The sequence below is a fragment of the Caloenas nicobarica genome, chromosome 10 (assembly GCF_036013445.1).
Source record: "Caloenas nicobarica isolate bCalNic1 chromosome 10, bCalNic1.hap1, whole genome shotgun sequence".
Classification (NCBI taxonomy): domain Eukaryota; kingdom Metazoa; phylum Chordata; class Aves; order Columbiformes; family Columbidae; genus Caloenas; species Caloenas nicobarica.
The window spans coordinates 10,872,149-10,889,575 of record NC_088254.1 but is presented as its reverse complement, the minus strand read 5'-3'; the positions used below and the strand labels follow the sequence as shown (position 1 = coordinate 10,889,575).

At 43.7% G+C, this 17,427-nt stretch overlaps 1 protein-coding gene across 1 annotated transcript in view; it reads right to left on the bottom strand.

Moving 5' to 3' along the window:
- Positions 1-17,427, bottom strand: part of MYO5A (myosin VA) — a 98,102-nt gene that overhangs the window by 32,913 nt on the left and 47,762 nt on the right. Inside the window, exons 9-19 of the mRNA XM_065641408.1 lie at positions 16,909-17,015; positions 14,430-14,695; positions 13,779-13,860; positions 11,176-11,316; positions 10,256-10,381; positions 8,002-8,085; positions 3,859-4,020; positions 3,243-3,340; positions 2,476-2,562; positions 2,268-2,376; positions 394-605 (exon numbers count right to left, since the gene is read on the bottom strand). Coding sequence (XP_065497480.1) covers positions 394-605; positions 2,268-2,376; positions 2,476-2,562; positions 3,243-3,340; positions 3,859-4,020; positions 8,002-8,085; positions 10,256-10,381; positions 11,176-11,316; positions 13,779-13,860; positions 14,430-14,695; positions 16,909-17,015 — 1,474 coding nt within the window. The remainder of the gene's footprint in view (positions 1-393; positions 606-2,267; positions 2,377-2,475; positions 2,563-3,242; positions 3,341-3,858; positions 4,021-8,001; positions 8,086-10,255; positions 10,382-11,175; positions 11,317-13,778; positions 13,861-14,429; positions 14,696-16,908; positions 17,016-17,427) is intronic.

Here is a 17,427-nt window from a genome sequence, read left to right as displayed (position 1 = left end):
ACTGATGTAGCTGCACCCTGGATGGGGAATGGCTTCTCCAGCAGGACAGACGGACCCACCTGGGAGGGCACATGGAAACTGAGCAACAAGGACTCGGCCAAGAGTCCCACTCTACGTCACCTGCAACACGTCTCCTAGTGCTACCTGTACTCTGTTCCTGCTAACGACCTGCTGTTCTAAGCATCACACAGCCAAGGTGCTACTGTCCTCTCAGGAAGGTCAAAACCAGGCAGGACAGACACACTCATTATTTTCTATTTCCTTCATTTCCCTGGAAAATTATTTCCTCTCAGCTAGCATAGGAAGGAGAGAACAAATGTATCACATTTAAATGTCCTACTTAAAGGGATCTGAATTGAGGCTAGTGGGGGTTTTCCCACGAGCATCGCTTACCATCGTGCCTGGTACCCTCTGACATATCTCTGAATGGTGATGGCAGCCTTCCTCATACGCACGTACTTCTTTCGCATCAGCCAGCCTCGGATCATCTTTTGGATGCGAATACAGGCAGCTCTCAACTTATCTGCCCTTATTTTTTCCAGATAGGCTACTTGACCAGCCCGGAAAAATATTTTTGTCTTACCAAACTGGTACTTATCCTTGTCCTATTTTCAGAGGTAAAAAGAGGATCAGTTACAGCATTATATGTTAGCGGATAAAAAAAGGCACAAAGGGCTAAATGAAAGTAGAGTTAGTAAAGAGATAATGTTATCTGTGTAAGATTTCAAGTAAAACTAGACTTAAATTAAGTAGTAGAGGAGAGTATTTTCTATGTATGGTTCTCTTAATAAATTAATACGATAGGCCACAAAAGCATAGCCTAAAGGAATAACATGAGATTTTTGCTTAGACAAGAATGCCACAAAGATTATAAGAGATGTGGAAGGCTACAGGAGGTGACAAAGGGCCCAAAGGATGAAAGTTGTACACGCAATGCACGTGCACTATTTCCTGCTGAAATTGTAGACGACCCCTCTGAATGGTCCAGGTTCAACCATATTACACAGTACAAACAAAACAGCTGAGGCTTCAAACATATGCGTGTCCTTCACTGCATCAGGACTAACCCAGAACAAAGCATCTCACTGCTGCTCAAACACATCTGAAATTTCAGAACTAAACCGGAAAGAGAATAATGTTCTGCCTCTACAGGCTGCAGTACTCCTTGGAGGGAAACACTGAGAACATGCAAAGGTACACTGAAAAAATTAATTTTGTTGATTGATGTTAAGTTAAAAGGAATGGCAGCCAAAGAGCTACAGCTTAGGATACACTTAACACTATAAATACAGACATATGCATGTAAATGAAAAGGTTTTAGTTAAGTCCGCCCAATGACACAGAATTTAAACAGCTGAGTCCCAGCCTGCCTGCACAGTATTTATTTTTCTTTTTCCATAAACACCCTAACACTGGCATTGCAGTTCAGCAAGGGAAGCTTTCTTGCTTTTGTATCTTCAGTAAACTTTGCCTCTTTCTCTTCCCAACTGACACTTCTGAGTAAGTCTCAATTAACCGCCTTCTACAGAGAGCTGGCTGGAACTGTCTTTTTGGAGCCTGCCGGCCCTCCGCTCTCCAGTGGTCCTTAAGAAATCCCCAGAAACTCATCAGTTCAGGTGCACCAGCAGTGCTGTGGATGCACAGCCTGGGCACGCAGGGCTGCAGCTGGGGGTAGGAAGGAAAGCAGGAAGCTGCCGGGGTACGAGGACAACCACAGTGCTAAGCAGGGAGAAAGTGTCACGAGCACGAAAGGAGTGAAAAAGGTTGACTTGGGCACAGGAGCTGAGAGGAGCAGTGTGAAAGACACAAATACATTCCCAAACAGAAACGCCTCCACGTTAGAAAATTTCCAGATAACTACATCTTACTTAAGGTGTGGTTAATATATCTTCCTATTAAGCAAGATAAGGTTCACCCTTAACCCACCCACACTTAAAATCACTATCTTCCTTTCCGGCGATACACTGGGAAATTCTACAGTTTAGTGCACAGGTGTCAAACTCATGTTCACCGGGGGCCACATCAGCCTCACCGTTGCCTTCAAAGGGCCGAATGTAATTTTAGGACTGTACAAATGTAGGAGTAGTTACATCTATACAGTCTTCAAATTACATTCGGCCCTTTGAAGGCAATGGCGAGGCTGATGTGGCCCCCGGTGAACATGAGCTTGACACTCCTGGTTTACTCGTTCAGGACTTTGTAGAAGTACTTAAGGGACCCTTTTACTCCCTTCAGATTCCAGATACTCTCAGCACTAAGTCTAGTACCAGAATCAGCTTCTCCAGGACATTTTTACATGTCTGCTTTCGGTCACTAAGGACATCTCTCTGCTTCATGAGAACACGGTAACGGCTGAAGAACTCTTGGTACGTCCACCTGTCCCAAAAACAGAGGCAGTGTCAGTCTCAACAACGAATAATTCTCTTAAAAAAAAAGAACTGCAGCTGAAAGCAATCTAAAAAGCAGCAAACACACCTGGAGGGGAAGCCAGCTGCACTGATTCGGATGGTCTCCAGGACACCACAAGCTCTCAGCTGCTGCACTGCCCGCTTTTCATCAAATCTATGTAGGAATAAAAAGAACCTGTGGGTGCAGGGCTAGTTTTGCGCTACATGGGACCCCTGGCCCTGCGCACACCCAGGACAGGAGTGGCAAGGAGCGGGAGCAGGGGTGGGATGTGCTGGGTGGTTAACAAGTCCAGCGAGTGCTCCTGCAACTGGGCGATAGCAGAGGACAGCCTGCCCGGGGAACTGCCCCAGCCCGTCGGCTGCTGCAAAGCTGCTCGTCCTGTCCTGCCTCCCATGGGCCTGCCCCACAGCCACCCGAGTCCCCGTGTGCCCAGATTTTAAGCAGACATCTGAGAAAAGCTCTAAGTTCATATGTGGAAAAAAAGATAAGGAATATGATGCTGGAATCTGCAAAAGCAAACTCCAGCAAATGGCAAATGAACTCGAGGAGTGCAAACTGCCAGTCACGTCTAACACAGCTAGCAATGTAAATGGTGGCATTTTTCTCATATACCACCATAAACAAAAAAAAGTATCAGGAAGTATTTCTCTCTCTAAAAACATCTCCTACTGTAAGTACATGTACACATGCACAATGAGTCCATAACGAGAGAAAGGAGACCCACCACTTCACTCGGGAGTGAGCAAGGTTTAGCAGAACCTTGATCCTCTGAGGCCTTGGGTAACTCCCTCCCAGGCACAGCCTATAGGAGCCATAAACATGAACCAGCTTACGTGAAAGGAAATTTGAAGTCGTTAGGCTTAATACAGCGAACGTAGTGTGGAGTTGTAGCGTTTAGGGTTTCCATCAGCAGATGAAGAGAGTTTCGAAACTTTGGAAAAGAAAAAGGGAAAAATATCAGGGAATAGCCTCAACAAGCTCAGTCATGCTTGAGATAAACTCTGGAAGTGGACCTAGGGATATTTGTTTATTTGTAATAAAGTTTTTGGTACTAAACACCATCTTGGTTTTGTTATGGCAGTAGATTTTAGCTTCAGATACCATCTTTGGGTGAATTATGTTACAGTGAGATTTCTAAGTGTTGGGCTTTACAGAAGTAAAGCTACTATATCAGCATGTGATAAATTACAAAAACATGGGATAGACTGAGTAATTTTCAGCTTTTGACTGAGTTTCAGCTTTGGCACCACAGTAAGAACTGAGCTCCCTGAAACTGTGGCCCAAAATGTATTAATAATTAAGGTATATTTGCTCCAAAATGTAAATAATGATCAGCTGCATCTGTTTCAAAATCACAAGAGTGGCCAAGCACCAGCCCCCTCTGAGACCTACGAGACAGCAGGAGGCAGAGGGAGAGATTATTTAATAGAGCTGCATGTTCAGACTCACCTGATGTCCCACAGTTTTCTTATGCTCCTTGCTGGCTTGACCTGGCCTGGCCTTGGCTGGTTTTACAGCCGTCCGAGACAAAGGCACGCGCCCTGAAGGGGTTGCTGATGTGGGACTGAGGACCTTCTCCTCATCCTGGAATAACTCTGGGAGCAACTTAAACTGGTATAACAGCAGAAAAAATACAGAGGATAAGAATCCAGCAAGTGATTGCACCCGTTTGTGTTCAAGGTAGTTAGAATCCAGGCTCAGTTTTTGTAAGCATGTTTGGTTTTGTTTGTTTGTTTTAACTCCGCATAGGGACAAATGCAAAAAAAGTACTCAAGCTAGTAGTATAGTGGGTGGGCCATGATTTAATACTCAAAATTTTGTGGATTTGATCAGTGAGTGTCCTTCTGAAGGTAAAATTCTGTTTTGGGTTTTCATAGAGCCAGCAACAGCTTCCATGTGAAACTGTTAGATACTCACAGTAGTTTCAGAAGTACCAACTGAAATCATATATGGCTGCTCTGATCGAAGAAGGAAACAACAGGGTCCTCTCATTCCAGTGGTGCATCAGACTCCTTTGTGGTTGAGAAATATCTAGGACACTGAACAACCCAGCAGGCCACAAAGAATCTTCCTGCTTTACCACTCTGTCCTAGTTTTAGCTGGGATAGAGTTAATTTTCTTCCTAGTAGCTGGTACAGTGCTGTGCTCTGGATTTAGAATGAAAATAATGTTGATAACACACTGATGTCTTAGTTGTTGTTAAGTACTCCAGGACTCTCCAGCTCCTTGGGCCGTGCCAGGTGCACAAGAAGCTGGGAGGAGGCACAGCCAGGACAGCTGATCCAAAAGGATATTCCATACCATAGGACATCATGCTCAGTATATATTTTGAGGGAAGCTGGCCAGGGTAACTGCTGCTTGGGGACGGGCTGAGCATCAATCACCAGGTAGTGAGCAATTGCATCGTGCATCACTTGTTTTATTTGTTATGATTATTTCCATTTCTCTCCTATTAAACTGTCTTTATCTCAGCCCACGAGGTTTACTTTTTTATTTTCCAGATTCTCTCCCCCATCCCACTGAGGCAGGAGGAGTGAGTGAATGTGTGTGGTGTTTAGCTGCCTGCTGGCTTAAAACATAACACACTCAAAATTGAAATAATCAACTTAAAAAAGGAACCAGCAACTAAAAAAAAAAATAATTGGCCAGATATATCTGACTGAAGATCTACTCTCAGGTCAGTGGAAGCGAAGGAAAAACCTGAAACATCTTTCCAAGTATCGCTCAGGTTCCCTTTCTCTAATGACTACAAAATACACCCATATATAATACCTGCTTTGAGGTAATGTAACTAAAAATAACACCACCAGGTCTTTCTACTGACAACTATGGCACTTCAGAAGCATTGTAAGAGTAAGAAAATCTGAACTTCTCTACCTGTCAATGAATAATCTTTTATCTAGCATTTGTGCATTTTCTCCAAAGAGAAAGGAGCATTCAATTTTCAGTACTAGAAAGTGCTTGGGCTAAGTACAACCTAAAAAAGTAAAAAAATAGATTTTGCCTTACAAAATTTGGTGAGCATGCACAATATCCAATGAAACATGCTGCACAACAAAATGGCTGGATGGGCTCACAGAAGGCACCAAACATTCCTCAATAACATCTAGTGCAGCACTTCAGCATAATATAACAACTATGAATGCTACAAAGGTATCCTGAATTCCTGAACTGCAAAAGGAGTATCACAGCTTAGCCTTAACCTGACTGCCAGATCAGGACTACGATCACCTGAGATTACCTCTGTAGCTGGTGGAAGAATTAAATTTCCAGAGGGTGATTTAGCCCGTCTCCTTCTGCTGACTCAACAAATTGTTCAGGACGGTTGAGCCACCACTAACTCACCCAGCTGCCCGCAGTCAGATAGAGTGAGTCGGTGTGCACAGGCACCGGAGCTACACAGCCAAGTCTTTTCATCCCATACAGAAACTTATTTGATTGCAATATGCTTTGTCTGAAACTCCTGATGCTCTCACACACCAGGGTGGGGGTGGGAAGGGGGTTCCCCGTGTCTGGACTGCGGATGGACGAGCTCTTCTAAGCTATCGGTACATAAGTCTCATTCCCTCTTTCCAACCCTGGCAAAATCTGCCTGTGAAAATGGGCAAGTGCAATTCAAAGGCATCGTTTTCATAGACGCTGCCTCAGTTACTGCGTGCAGAAGAAGGAGCAATGTGTGGCCTTCAGCAGCAGGGATCAGCAACCGGAGAGCACTGCCCAGATCATCCATACGGGGGGGAATTGATGTTCTCATTTGGTTTTGGTTTTTAGTATTTGATGAATTTTCTTTGTTTCACAGAACACTAGGAGTGTTCAAAGAGAGGGAAAACACTGATCAAAGGGCAGATAATTCACATAGTAGAAAACAAGCAAGCAAGCATTTTTTCCCTGTAATTTTTCCAGATGACTTAACAGACATGCTGCTAACAATCTCACAGACCATTTCTTTCAAAACAGAGCCATGACAGAAGATTTTAACAACATGCCAGTAGCGAGCATAAAAGCTGAAGGACTGTTGTATTGCTTTCATGATACATGCATGGAAAGTGAACTAGTTCAAAGAGGTCCTGTGGGTGGATTTATAGAGAATGCCAAAACAAACAGCTAAACACTACAGTGCCTGCCAAGAGAAGTGTGTGTCATGCACTTTGGAGAGCAAAGAAGCATTCGAGCTGTATGTGAAAGTCTGTGCATGGGCAGGATGACAGATGATGCATTCAGTTTAGAATTACCTTCTGTTGAACGTACACAGCAAACCCAGAAAACAGGGACAACAACAACGAAAAAAAGAATCAGAAATGCAATCCCACTACAATTACTAATAAAAAGGGCCTGCTGAAAAATAAAAATGAACCGTTCTTCTTTTGAAAATCTATTTTCTTCACAGTTGAATTTCTTTTTTTTTTTTAACACTGGTTTTGGTAAAATTTAGCATTGGGGAAAACCATGTTGCTTCTTAGTGTTTAGACTGAACTGACTCAACCTACCAAGCCTGCCCGAGCTGCTGTCGTGCTCTTAGGGCGGCTACGTCCCCATGGTCCCTCACTCACTGGGCTCCGTCCCCCGGCACAGCCTGCGCAGCCACGCGGGTGGCTGGTCCCCCCCGGCTCCCCAGGACGCACCCGCCACCCCCACACAGCAAGCGCCGCACTCAACCCACCGCGGCACTTCCCTCGGTAGAAACTCTGCTGTGCGTTTTCATTATACCACATGTTTTAATCATTTAGCTTCATATATCTGCTCAGAATGGAAACAGAAGAGAAAAATGTTGTTTTTCCTGATAGAATAATAATTTTAAATAGCCTGGACTTGCTATTCAGCTTCCTGGGGCATTAGAGCCAGCAAATTCCCAACAGCCATCACAGCATAATGTCAAGGTAATTGCCTTTACATTTCAGAACAGCACAACCAGCATTTTTGCCATTAAAAAAAAAGCAGATGATGGCACTGAAGGCCTGTTCTATAACATTCCTTCACACAGTATTTTTCAATTCAGATGTTATCTTTCTTTCATAGATATCAAAAATGGCAAGACTCCATAAATTCTGGTTCATGTCCTTAGGGTCTATATATTTCATTTCACTTCCATTTTGCTTCAGGAGCAGAACTTGTCTTTCCTCCAGAAATTTTCTGTTCATCAGGGCCATAAATAAGGAGCTTCTGTTTCCAGATTACAAAATTAAGGGCTTAACTGTTTAAGCCTTTTTATACTACTATAGTATATTCAAAGTTCTTGATGCCTTTACAGAAAATATAGCAAAGTTTTGTGAAAAGTAAGACAAAACAAAATTAAAAAACCCAAACAAACACAAAACCCCCACCAAATCAACAAACAACAACAACAACAACACACAACACAACAAACAGTGAAATCAGTGGCTAAATACAGACTGATCTTACATGAAGCAAAATTAGGCTTCAAGACTTTCTCATTTCATACAGATAGCCAAGTAAAATGCAAACTAGGTTCAATTTCAGTCGATCTTATACTAAGGGTGAAATATTTCCTAGGCTTCTGAGAAATTTTGTATGGCCCTTAATTTGAGGATCCACAGCTCCAAAAGAAGAAAAAAGAAAAATCCTTATACTAACCTTACTTGATTTTAGGACCTTAATTTGTTCTTCATAAACTGTGTCTTTATTCTTTTCCAAAAAGCCTTCACATTGATATTCCACCTGAAAGCCATCATTTTACAAAAAAGTGAGTATTCAAAGCATTTAATAAGAATATTTTACATAGAATTCACCAGCTGTAACATTCACATTTAAAACAGATAATTCTTGTGGATGTTGAAAATATCAGCTCCCAAGTGCATCTTTGTTAAGTATAGATTTTCCTCAAAGAGAGTGCTTTTCAGTAAAATGTAAAATATTAAAATATATAGACATGAATACTGTTGTTGCATTATACCAGATGTATTTCACTGCTGAGAGATGCTTGTGTAAGTCAGCATGATTGAATGGTTTCTGTAAAGGTGAAGAATCGAAATGTGTTGAGCATCTCCTTCACTGAAGTTATCAGGGCTGCAAAATTGCATGAAATCCAGATGCAACTGAGAACAAAATACCTCCTCTCACCTCATCAGCTGAGAGGCAATAAGTAGATCTGCCTGCAGCTTTTCATGAAAATGCCTCATTTGTACTCAGAAAGACTATTTTTATCAGAAGCAATGAAAAGTCTGAATGTTGTGACAATACATAACGATCCTTTATCACAGGGCCACAGTGTCTCCTGGACCAAAGAACAGCCAGAGCATCAGATAAAAACATATTATTTATTCCACTGTCCTAATTCAATGCTGAAGAAAACCCAAAAACTACTGTCAAAAGTCTACAGCTTAGAATTCGATATTAATTAATGTAAGCATGCTAACTCTTCAATCTCATGTCAGCAGAAGTGCAGACTATAAAATACAAGAGCAGATCTTTACAGCAATTTTGTTCTTTCTGAGCAGCTAGACCGACTATCAGCGGCCCCTCTTTCAGTATCGCCATGTAGCGGTGCTGACACAACAACACTACACCCAGAGCTGCAAAACATTTCAAAAAATTCCTAGTGGGGAAGAAGGCAGAGGATCTTCCCCCACTGAACATCACCTGGGGTACCACTGATGTTCTTGCCGCGGGAGATGATGCCACGAGAGGGCAGCAGAATCTCTGCCTTCTCCCAGGAAAAACATCAGGCACAGAGGTTACCAACCTGCCAGCTATAGCTTATTTTTTCCTTCAAGATGTCTGTGTGCATTCGCGTAAGCACACAGGAGAGCACAGAATGCTTCGCACAGACACGCACCTGAGCTCGCAGCTCTGCCGGTACCTGCCTTGGAGCTACTTTCAGCTTTCCTCAGCCCTCACTGCTCAGACTAGGCAAGGAAAGCCTTGTTTTCAAATATGAAAGTTTAGCCTAATGAACAGTATAGGAAATATTAATTAAATCCTTCTTGTTCTCACATGCACCAAATAAAGCAGAACTCATGAATTTAAATTGTTAAAGAGGTGTTCTTGCTGCTTCTATTAAGGTAACAATAAATGCAACAAGAACACGACTCCTTTCCTATGCATAAATGCAAGAAGCGGGGAGAAATCAAATCGAGGCAAATAAAGGCTTCCAACTCCCCCATCAGCACATACAGATAAGAATTCCCAAGCTTCTCCAAACTTTTTTTGACAAGGCCAACAATATTCTGAGGCAGCTTCCTTGTTTAGCGGGACAATTACCTTAAATGGAATTTTTTAATATTTTATTTTAACCTGAGGAGTTGCTGAGTTTGATGATGCATTGTGGGAGCTGAACAATGCATGCACTCCACTGAGTTTCCCCTTGCCCAGCTTCCCAGAAAGAGCTGTTCACTGCCCAGCAGAGGCAGGGGTGGGAGCAGCACGTCCTGCCCCAGCGATAAGAAGGGTGTGTGAACCTCTCTCCTTTTGCACATTAGGATGGCAGCAAAACCAACATATTTTGGTGTTGCTCTTTAGCTAAAACTACAGTAAGATGTATGATTTTCTCTTTTGTGTATTTCCAGAGCATAACTGGAATCGATGCAATTACGCTGTGAATTGAAAATACACTAAGCTGTCATGTTTTGAAAAACAATGGTTAGTGGTTACAGCGTGTGACAGGAGTCAGAAGCTCTTGTTTGTGTTCCTGGTTCTGCACAGCTGCCAGGTCAACTTTCTTCTCCTGATCGGCTGCACAGGCAGGCACACATTTTGCAAGAAGCCAAGAAGAGCCAGGAATGCTGCTGCCCAGTCACTGCCTGCAACAGCCGCCCACCCCGGGATCCCCTCCCGCTCATGTGCTCAGGAACATTAGTCATGGAAAGAGTACTGCAGAAAAAGTCCTTACCTTGTCAGCAAAGTGCTTGATGATAAAAGCTTTATTTGATAAACGTGGTTTTTCAAAAAGGGTACATTTATTCAAATGAGTATTGTACAGTTTTTGGGCCCAAGTGTCATCCGAGCCTTTTGGCATCTATGGAAGAGAAAACACAGTCATTTAAAATGTCTTGAAAACTCTCCAGTAGCAAAAGAAACTAAGAAAAGGGGGGACAACACTTTGTGGTCCGCTTCCAAGCTCCAACTCCTCAGATTTCCAGCACTGCCATAAGCAAGGAAGCCAGTAACCAGCTGCACACTTGCCTTTCTAACACCCTGCACTGGGTGCAGCCCAGCAGGTGTAGCTGTTCTGTGATACATATGACGCTAAAAACGCTGCCGATGTCACACACCTGAAGGCAGGGATCCAAGAGGAACGCTATCTGACCGAGCAGCAACTCAGCAGATCAGAACTCATACAACACCATTAGAGATTGTTTGTGATGCTTTGTGATACACGAGAACCCCAAGCTGGGTTTCCCCTGAAGGAGACATCACATGGCAACATGGCATCCCCTGTACACAGCTTGGCATAAACTTAACTAAGATAAAAGACAAAAGGTGAGACACCAAGCAAGAGGCAATTTGAAGAAATCTGACAGGACCAAAGACTTCACTTGCTACATTTGAGAAAGTTGCCAGAGTTAAAACAAAGGTTGATCAGAGACCCAGAAACAGATACAGACACATGATGGAGACAAGGGGGAAAAAAAGCATGACTAAACTTATTTTTTCTCCTCCTGTAATTGCCAATTCTGTTTGTATGTTCTCCAAATCCTTTCAAATGGCAGTGTCAAAGTGATGGCTGTATGCCGATGACTTTTCCCTGTGAGACCCCAGAAGCAGGACAGGTGATGACCTCTCTCTCTATGAAAGCCCTTGAGCACACACCTTGCACTCCTCATCCAGCAGATCCAGAACTCCCATTTTGGCCTCAATGAGGTTGATGCAAGGCTGATTGTCATAGAAATCAATCAAGGTCCAGGGTATTTGTTCCTTCATATATTCTTCTTGTTCCAGCTTAAAGACATGCTACAGGGCAAAAAGAAAACAGTTTTCTGTGAAATAAAATGCAGAATAAATACATCAAACTCTCACTTGAATTCATCTTGGCACCTTAATCCAGGCTGTCAAGTGGTACACTAGTTCAACTGAATAAACCCTTTAACACGTAAGTGTATGAAAAATAAACTAACTCTTTTTCCTGGCCTAAAACCAACAGACTAAATTAAAGCACTCATCCATATTGTCTGCAAATAAGGTATATTTTTTCATATATTTTTACTATATGGTCCCACAATTACTATAAGCTCTTTTCTCTTACAATACAAAATCACCACAAACCCCAGAAAAAGCCACAAGTGCAAGAACAGCAACTTATAAAGTGGGAGGTGCTATACATTTATGATTTTGAGTTATGAGTACTGCTCTATTCCGAGTAAAATTTCACTATAGATACTTTTGTGTTTCCCTGTGAAAGAACAGAGCTCCACTTTCTCTTAAATGGCTGCTGATTTTTTTCTAAGATGACGCATTGCATTAAAATCTACTCTTCAGCAAAAACCTGCAAGAATGACTCTAGGAATATTAGCATAAGAAATCCTTTAAGCAAAACTTTGTGAAAGATTCACCAAGTACACAGATCAATAATGATGCAGTTGTATATTTATTCAAAAATATTATCACAAAAAACCTGCACAGCTTTAATGAAATGTGCATAGGAGATGAATTAAAACTTCAGGAAAAAAAAGATCATAAGATATTAAACAGGTAAACTGTAGTCTTAATAGCACAAGCGCCCTTTTTAAAAACAAAAAGACTGCTGACTCCGGTTATTTTAGATGACGTTTTATCTCCCATTTGAAGCGCTGGGCAGCAGAGCAGCTGGCAGCAGGACGCCGGGCTGCGGGCAGGGCCGCCACCAGCACCCGTGTTCATGGCGCTGGCCTCAGCTGCCCTGAGCTCAGGACAAGCTCGCAGCTCTCTGGCCGCCCTGACAAAGCGGTTGATCCCGTTTATTTCATTAGCTTAACGCCATCCGTTCTGAAGCGGCGCTCCTTAACGGTGCCCGCGGGAGCCATTCCCACCCCACCGCTTAACGGCCGCCTTACACGCCAAGTTAATTCCTGACAGGAAAGCCAATGGTAGCATTTTATTGGCGAGTCATATCCAACCTAAGTCCTGAAAGAAAACCTAAAACCACTTCTCCACGGTAAAGGAATTAGCAATTACGTGGTGAAAAATGTCTTCAGACCTGATTTTCCTGAGGGGCTGGGGGTGGCTGGGCAGAGGAAGGGTGGCCGGGCAGAGGAAGGGTGGCCGGGCGCAGGCTGTGGGGAGGCAAATGGCAGCTGGTCGGTCCCCGAGCTGCCCGGCCTCGGCCGGTCAGTCCCCGAGCTGCCCCAGGTGGCACATGAAGGCTGGCCGGCTGCCACCACAGACGCCGGGCTCAAATTTAAAACAGCTTCCACCCCATGTACCTGCATGGCAGCCCAATGGGCCCATGCCCACTGGCGCTGGGTTTGGCAGCTTGGCGGGGCACCAACACAAAATCCCCGTCACCCCATCCTTCATGTGAGAGGGAAGGCAGCACAGGGACAGTGATCTTTACCAAAGCAGCGAACCTTTACAATGCTTACAGCGACTAGATTTTTGCTGCAGAGCTGAGAAAACTCTGAGATACCTTGCGCTTAGCAGGTACGACATCCTGCTGAGGGAGTCAAAGCCAGCTGTGGCACTATGGCACGGAAGGGACATGCCGGGGCTGGCAAGCCCAGCCTCCGCCTCAGCCCCTGGCTTACTGCCCCGCATGTGCCCCTGAACATCGGCGTGGGGGATCCAGTCCTGTAAGCACACGCTGCCGTGGAGGTAACGCTCGTCAAGAGAGCTCAGAGCTGTTTCCGTGCTGCAGCAGAGCCTAGCAACAGACCTGGCAGAAATAACTTGCCTCATCATTATGCAGGTAAGATATGTAATTGCAAACGTCACTAAGGCTGAGGGGAGAGAGAGAGAATCGTGATCTTTCTGGAGGAGGAGGAAGAGGCATCTCTTGCCACACACGTCAGTCAGCAACTTGAGCATGTGGCTGAAAACTCAAAACATGATGCCAGTTGCGCTGGGAGAGGAAGGGTGGGCGGCAGTTTTCCCGCAGCAAAGCCCTGCTCTCTGCTGCCCGTGGAGGCTACGGAGACACCGCTAACCCCAGCTTCAGCCACACAGTGTCTCACTGACAGGCGATCTCAGGGTCTTAACTGCCAAGTGCTGCTTCTGTCTTATAATTGTTAGTGTAATCGGAATTTCAAATAATCCCAGAGCAGCAGTTAGTCATAAAATCTATTTCGAGGAGATAGTCGATCTTCCCCCATCCCCCAAGGCCCACGGCCAGGACAGCTGGTTAATAGACTGAAGGAATTCATTGTAACCGCTGGGGACCCAATTAGCAGAATGGACTTGGCTGGAAAGGGAAGAGGAAATGCCAGTCATTTCCTACTTACCATATTGAACTGCTGCTGCAGTTTTTCGTTGGCATAGTTGATACAAAACTGTTCAAAACTGTTGATTTCGAATGTCTCAAATCTAAAATATGCAGATAGTCAAAATTACTAGTGCAGTTAAAAAAACAGATTAAAGGACCCCATAATTTTAAATTTCCTCCCACTAGCCAAATTCATTGCATTATTCCATGTACAAACAACCACAATCAAGCAACGGAGCACACAGAGAAATATCAAGTTGCAGTACAAGGGCAATTCAGAGATGTTCCCTCTTTAGGCAGGGACAAGGAAGATGGGGAAGGGATTGGTATTCCTGGAGAGCACGTTAGTTGTCTTTGTCCTCTCTAAAAGTGCCTCCCTGAAGGAACCACGAGATGACAGTTCGCTTGTCACTTTCCCCAGTGCAATACACAAAGGAACTACCAACAGCAAAAATTTGAAATCCTACTATAAATGTCAAACCTGAAAGTTGAAGATAAAGATCTTAGATAACATGTCAAAACTAAAGGCCTACTTCCTTCAGCTGGAACGAGCAGCTGCTAAGGGCGTTTTGTTTTGTGTAATCCACACAGCCCTGCGTGATAAAGACAAAGGTGCTTTGCAGTAAGATAATTACGTAAGAGGTGTCATATCTCTGACAAAAAGACTCACCCATAAATGTCCAACACTCCAATGAAAGAATGCTGTTTTACAGTAGCATGAAGGGCTTTGTTCACATGATCTACAATCCAGTTAAAGAGATTAGCATAGATATGTTTGGCAAGTGCGTCTCTGGCATTGATGGCATGAAGTTTAGAAATTGGCTTGATGTAGGTTTCGGTGGCAGTTGCGAGCTTCCTATGGCAAAGCCAGTGGGCCATCTCTTCATACTCCACACCCATGAGGTCGCAGAAGATGGTGAGGGGTTCATGCTTTGGCTAATAAAAACAATCTCATTAGATCCTGAAACAGCACTACCAAGAGCACACATGCAGTTGCGTAATCAGAAGAACCAGCTGCCTGCAGTGATCCAGCAACAAGCACCAACAACAGCTTCCTCAGCTCTTCCTCCTTCAAAACATAACAAGTTCCCCACCCACTTATCACATTCACATCGCTGAAGCCAATTAGTGAATCACAGTTTTCCTGAAGGCATTTTACTATACTTGTGTTCACCAAAAAGCCCCACACAAGGAACCTGTAACCTTCACAAAAATGCATCACCTAGCTTCGTGGGGATGGACCTTATATTTTGAATTCTTACAACTAACTGTCTCAGTTTTGAGTGAAGAAGCTAGAGAGACACAGAGGACAGGACACTAGCTGTGTGCTGGGGACAGAATGGGTGCCAGCTCCTGAGCGGTGCTCTCATCTCTTCACATACACCCACGGCACGAGTGACAGGCAATGGGCCATCGCAGCCCAAGCCAAGAACAGAGAGGAAGAAGTGTGGAAGGGCTCTAGTGCTCTGGCCTCAGTATTTAACACAGCATTTTCTCAGTGAATTCTGGAGACAAACTTTTAAGAGACTGGGACACGCAAATGATGCTAACTCTCAAATTAGACTGTACAAGTGCAAAAAATTACCTTTGTTTAACTGGGTAAAATCAACAATCAAGGCTTGCACATTGAGATGGGTATATAAGATTTATGCATAAAAATCAGTGCAGTGAGTTTACCGCTCAATGAGTTAAGATACTACACCCCACAACTAATAAGCAAACCGATGGCTAGAAATCAAGGACAGACAGGTCCTCCTTCTATGGAACTCCTCAACACCACATCCTCATCATGTCCACTTTGCACCCAGTGGCTCGCCGGCACGCTGACAAGCAGTGTCCCGACAAGGACAGATTACAGGGGACCGTTACTACATGTCCAGTAGCTTCAGGTACATCAGCTTTATCTTTCTGTTTCCACATCCTTCTGACCTCTCTGGGGCTCCTTCCAGCCCTTACAGAATACAGGTCCCATGGCAGTGCTGTCACACCTCCAAAATCCAGTTAATTCCTCCCTCTGCTAGATATTCACCACATCAGGATCGGATTGCACAGGAACTTGCAGGTTCATACTAGCTCGTTCAGTGGGATTCCTGTCTTGAGATACCCATTAGAACATAGGCTAGCTCATCGTGTCCTGGGGCTCATCAGCTTTCTATATGTGATGATTAAATGTTGTAGTGAAAACCTTCTTAGGGGACACCACAAAGCCAGACGACTGCTGCGGTTTCACAGCAGCTATCCGCGAGATCCCACGGACAGACAGCATCAGGTCTGGCACACTGATCAACTGTGGCCCAACAAAGGACCTGTCGCCTCAGCTCCAGAAGCTGCTCCTGCAGATTCTTCAGAAAGCAACTGATAGTAAAATGAGAAAAAACCCTGCAACTGTTGCTACTACTTGAAAAGACAGAAAGATGAAGGCTGTGTAGTGCAGCAGAAGACATTCAAGGAAAGGTAAAAGGAGAAACTGCCCACTTGGGAATCCAAGGATGAGAAGACTTACAAGCCAGATCTTTTTTGTTTCTCATCTCCAGACTATGGACTCCAGCAGGAAGCCTTGGTCCTCACTGAATGAGGGTTTTTTTTTCAGAGCAGACTATGCAGTCCTCATCACTGACCTCCATAAAGGTAAAAATGGACTGATAAAACCACGACACTTAGATGAGTCACACAAATAATGTCTGTATATCCTATGCTCATGTCTAGACATCCCAGAGGACTCTGCGAAGCATTTGCTTTGCAATTATTTAGGCCATTTTGGCAATTAACATCAAAAAAACCCCCCACATCCTGCAAAGCATTTGCTATGGGTAGGGAACGTATTAATGTAGGAATGTAAAGATCCAGACACCTGCTCAGGACTTCAAAGCTAGCCTGTCTGACAGACTTTTATAGGACAGATCAATTAGAGTTTTGAAACAAAATTAAGGCAGCCACTGTTATAATACAGAGAGTACTGTCTAAAGCCTCTAAACTGAGAAAAATGAATCCACCCACAAAAAGCACTGTGAAAATTTTACCATATTACAAATAAACACATTGCTTGTGCTGTTACACTGTTACTCTTTTTCAGAAGAGATCCCTGCAAACAAGCAGAAGGCAGAATTGTCACAGTAGAAACTATGGACTTCAGCTCATCCACTACTCACAGGAACAGTGCAGCTGTCAGAATCCCGAGACACAAACTCCACATTGCCCAAGTGAAGGATGCCAGCAAGGATTCGAAAAATTCCCATCTGGTAGGAATCACTAATCCCTGAAAAATGATGAATAAAACATTTTGAATGGAGAGAGACATAAAGAACCACGAACTGTAGTTGATTAAAAACTGTATTGAGAAAAATGGTAACTGCTGTGTGCTTTTTTCAGATATTTTAGTATTTGACAATACTGCTTGGCTCCACTTCTATTAAAAACATTTTACGATCAGATGCAAAAAAAAAATCCATCAACATTAATTGTTTAATTTGCTGTTGCAAAGTGCTTTGTGAGTGACCTCCAACACTATATATGCTGCCCCAAGGGAATCTACTATTTATGTTCATATAACGCATCCTTCTTCTACACTAGACATGTGATTCCACTGCAATTTAAGTACCTTCTTAATGCAACAGAAGTATCTCAGTCCCAAAGGTTATCAAACTCCCCTATTTTTAAACACAACGGAG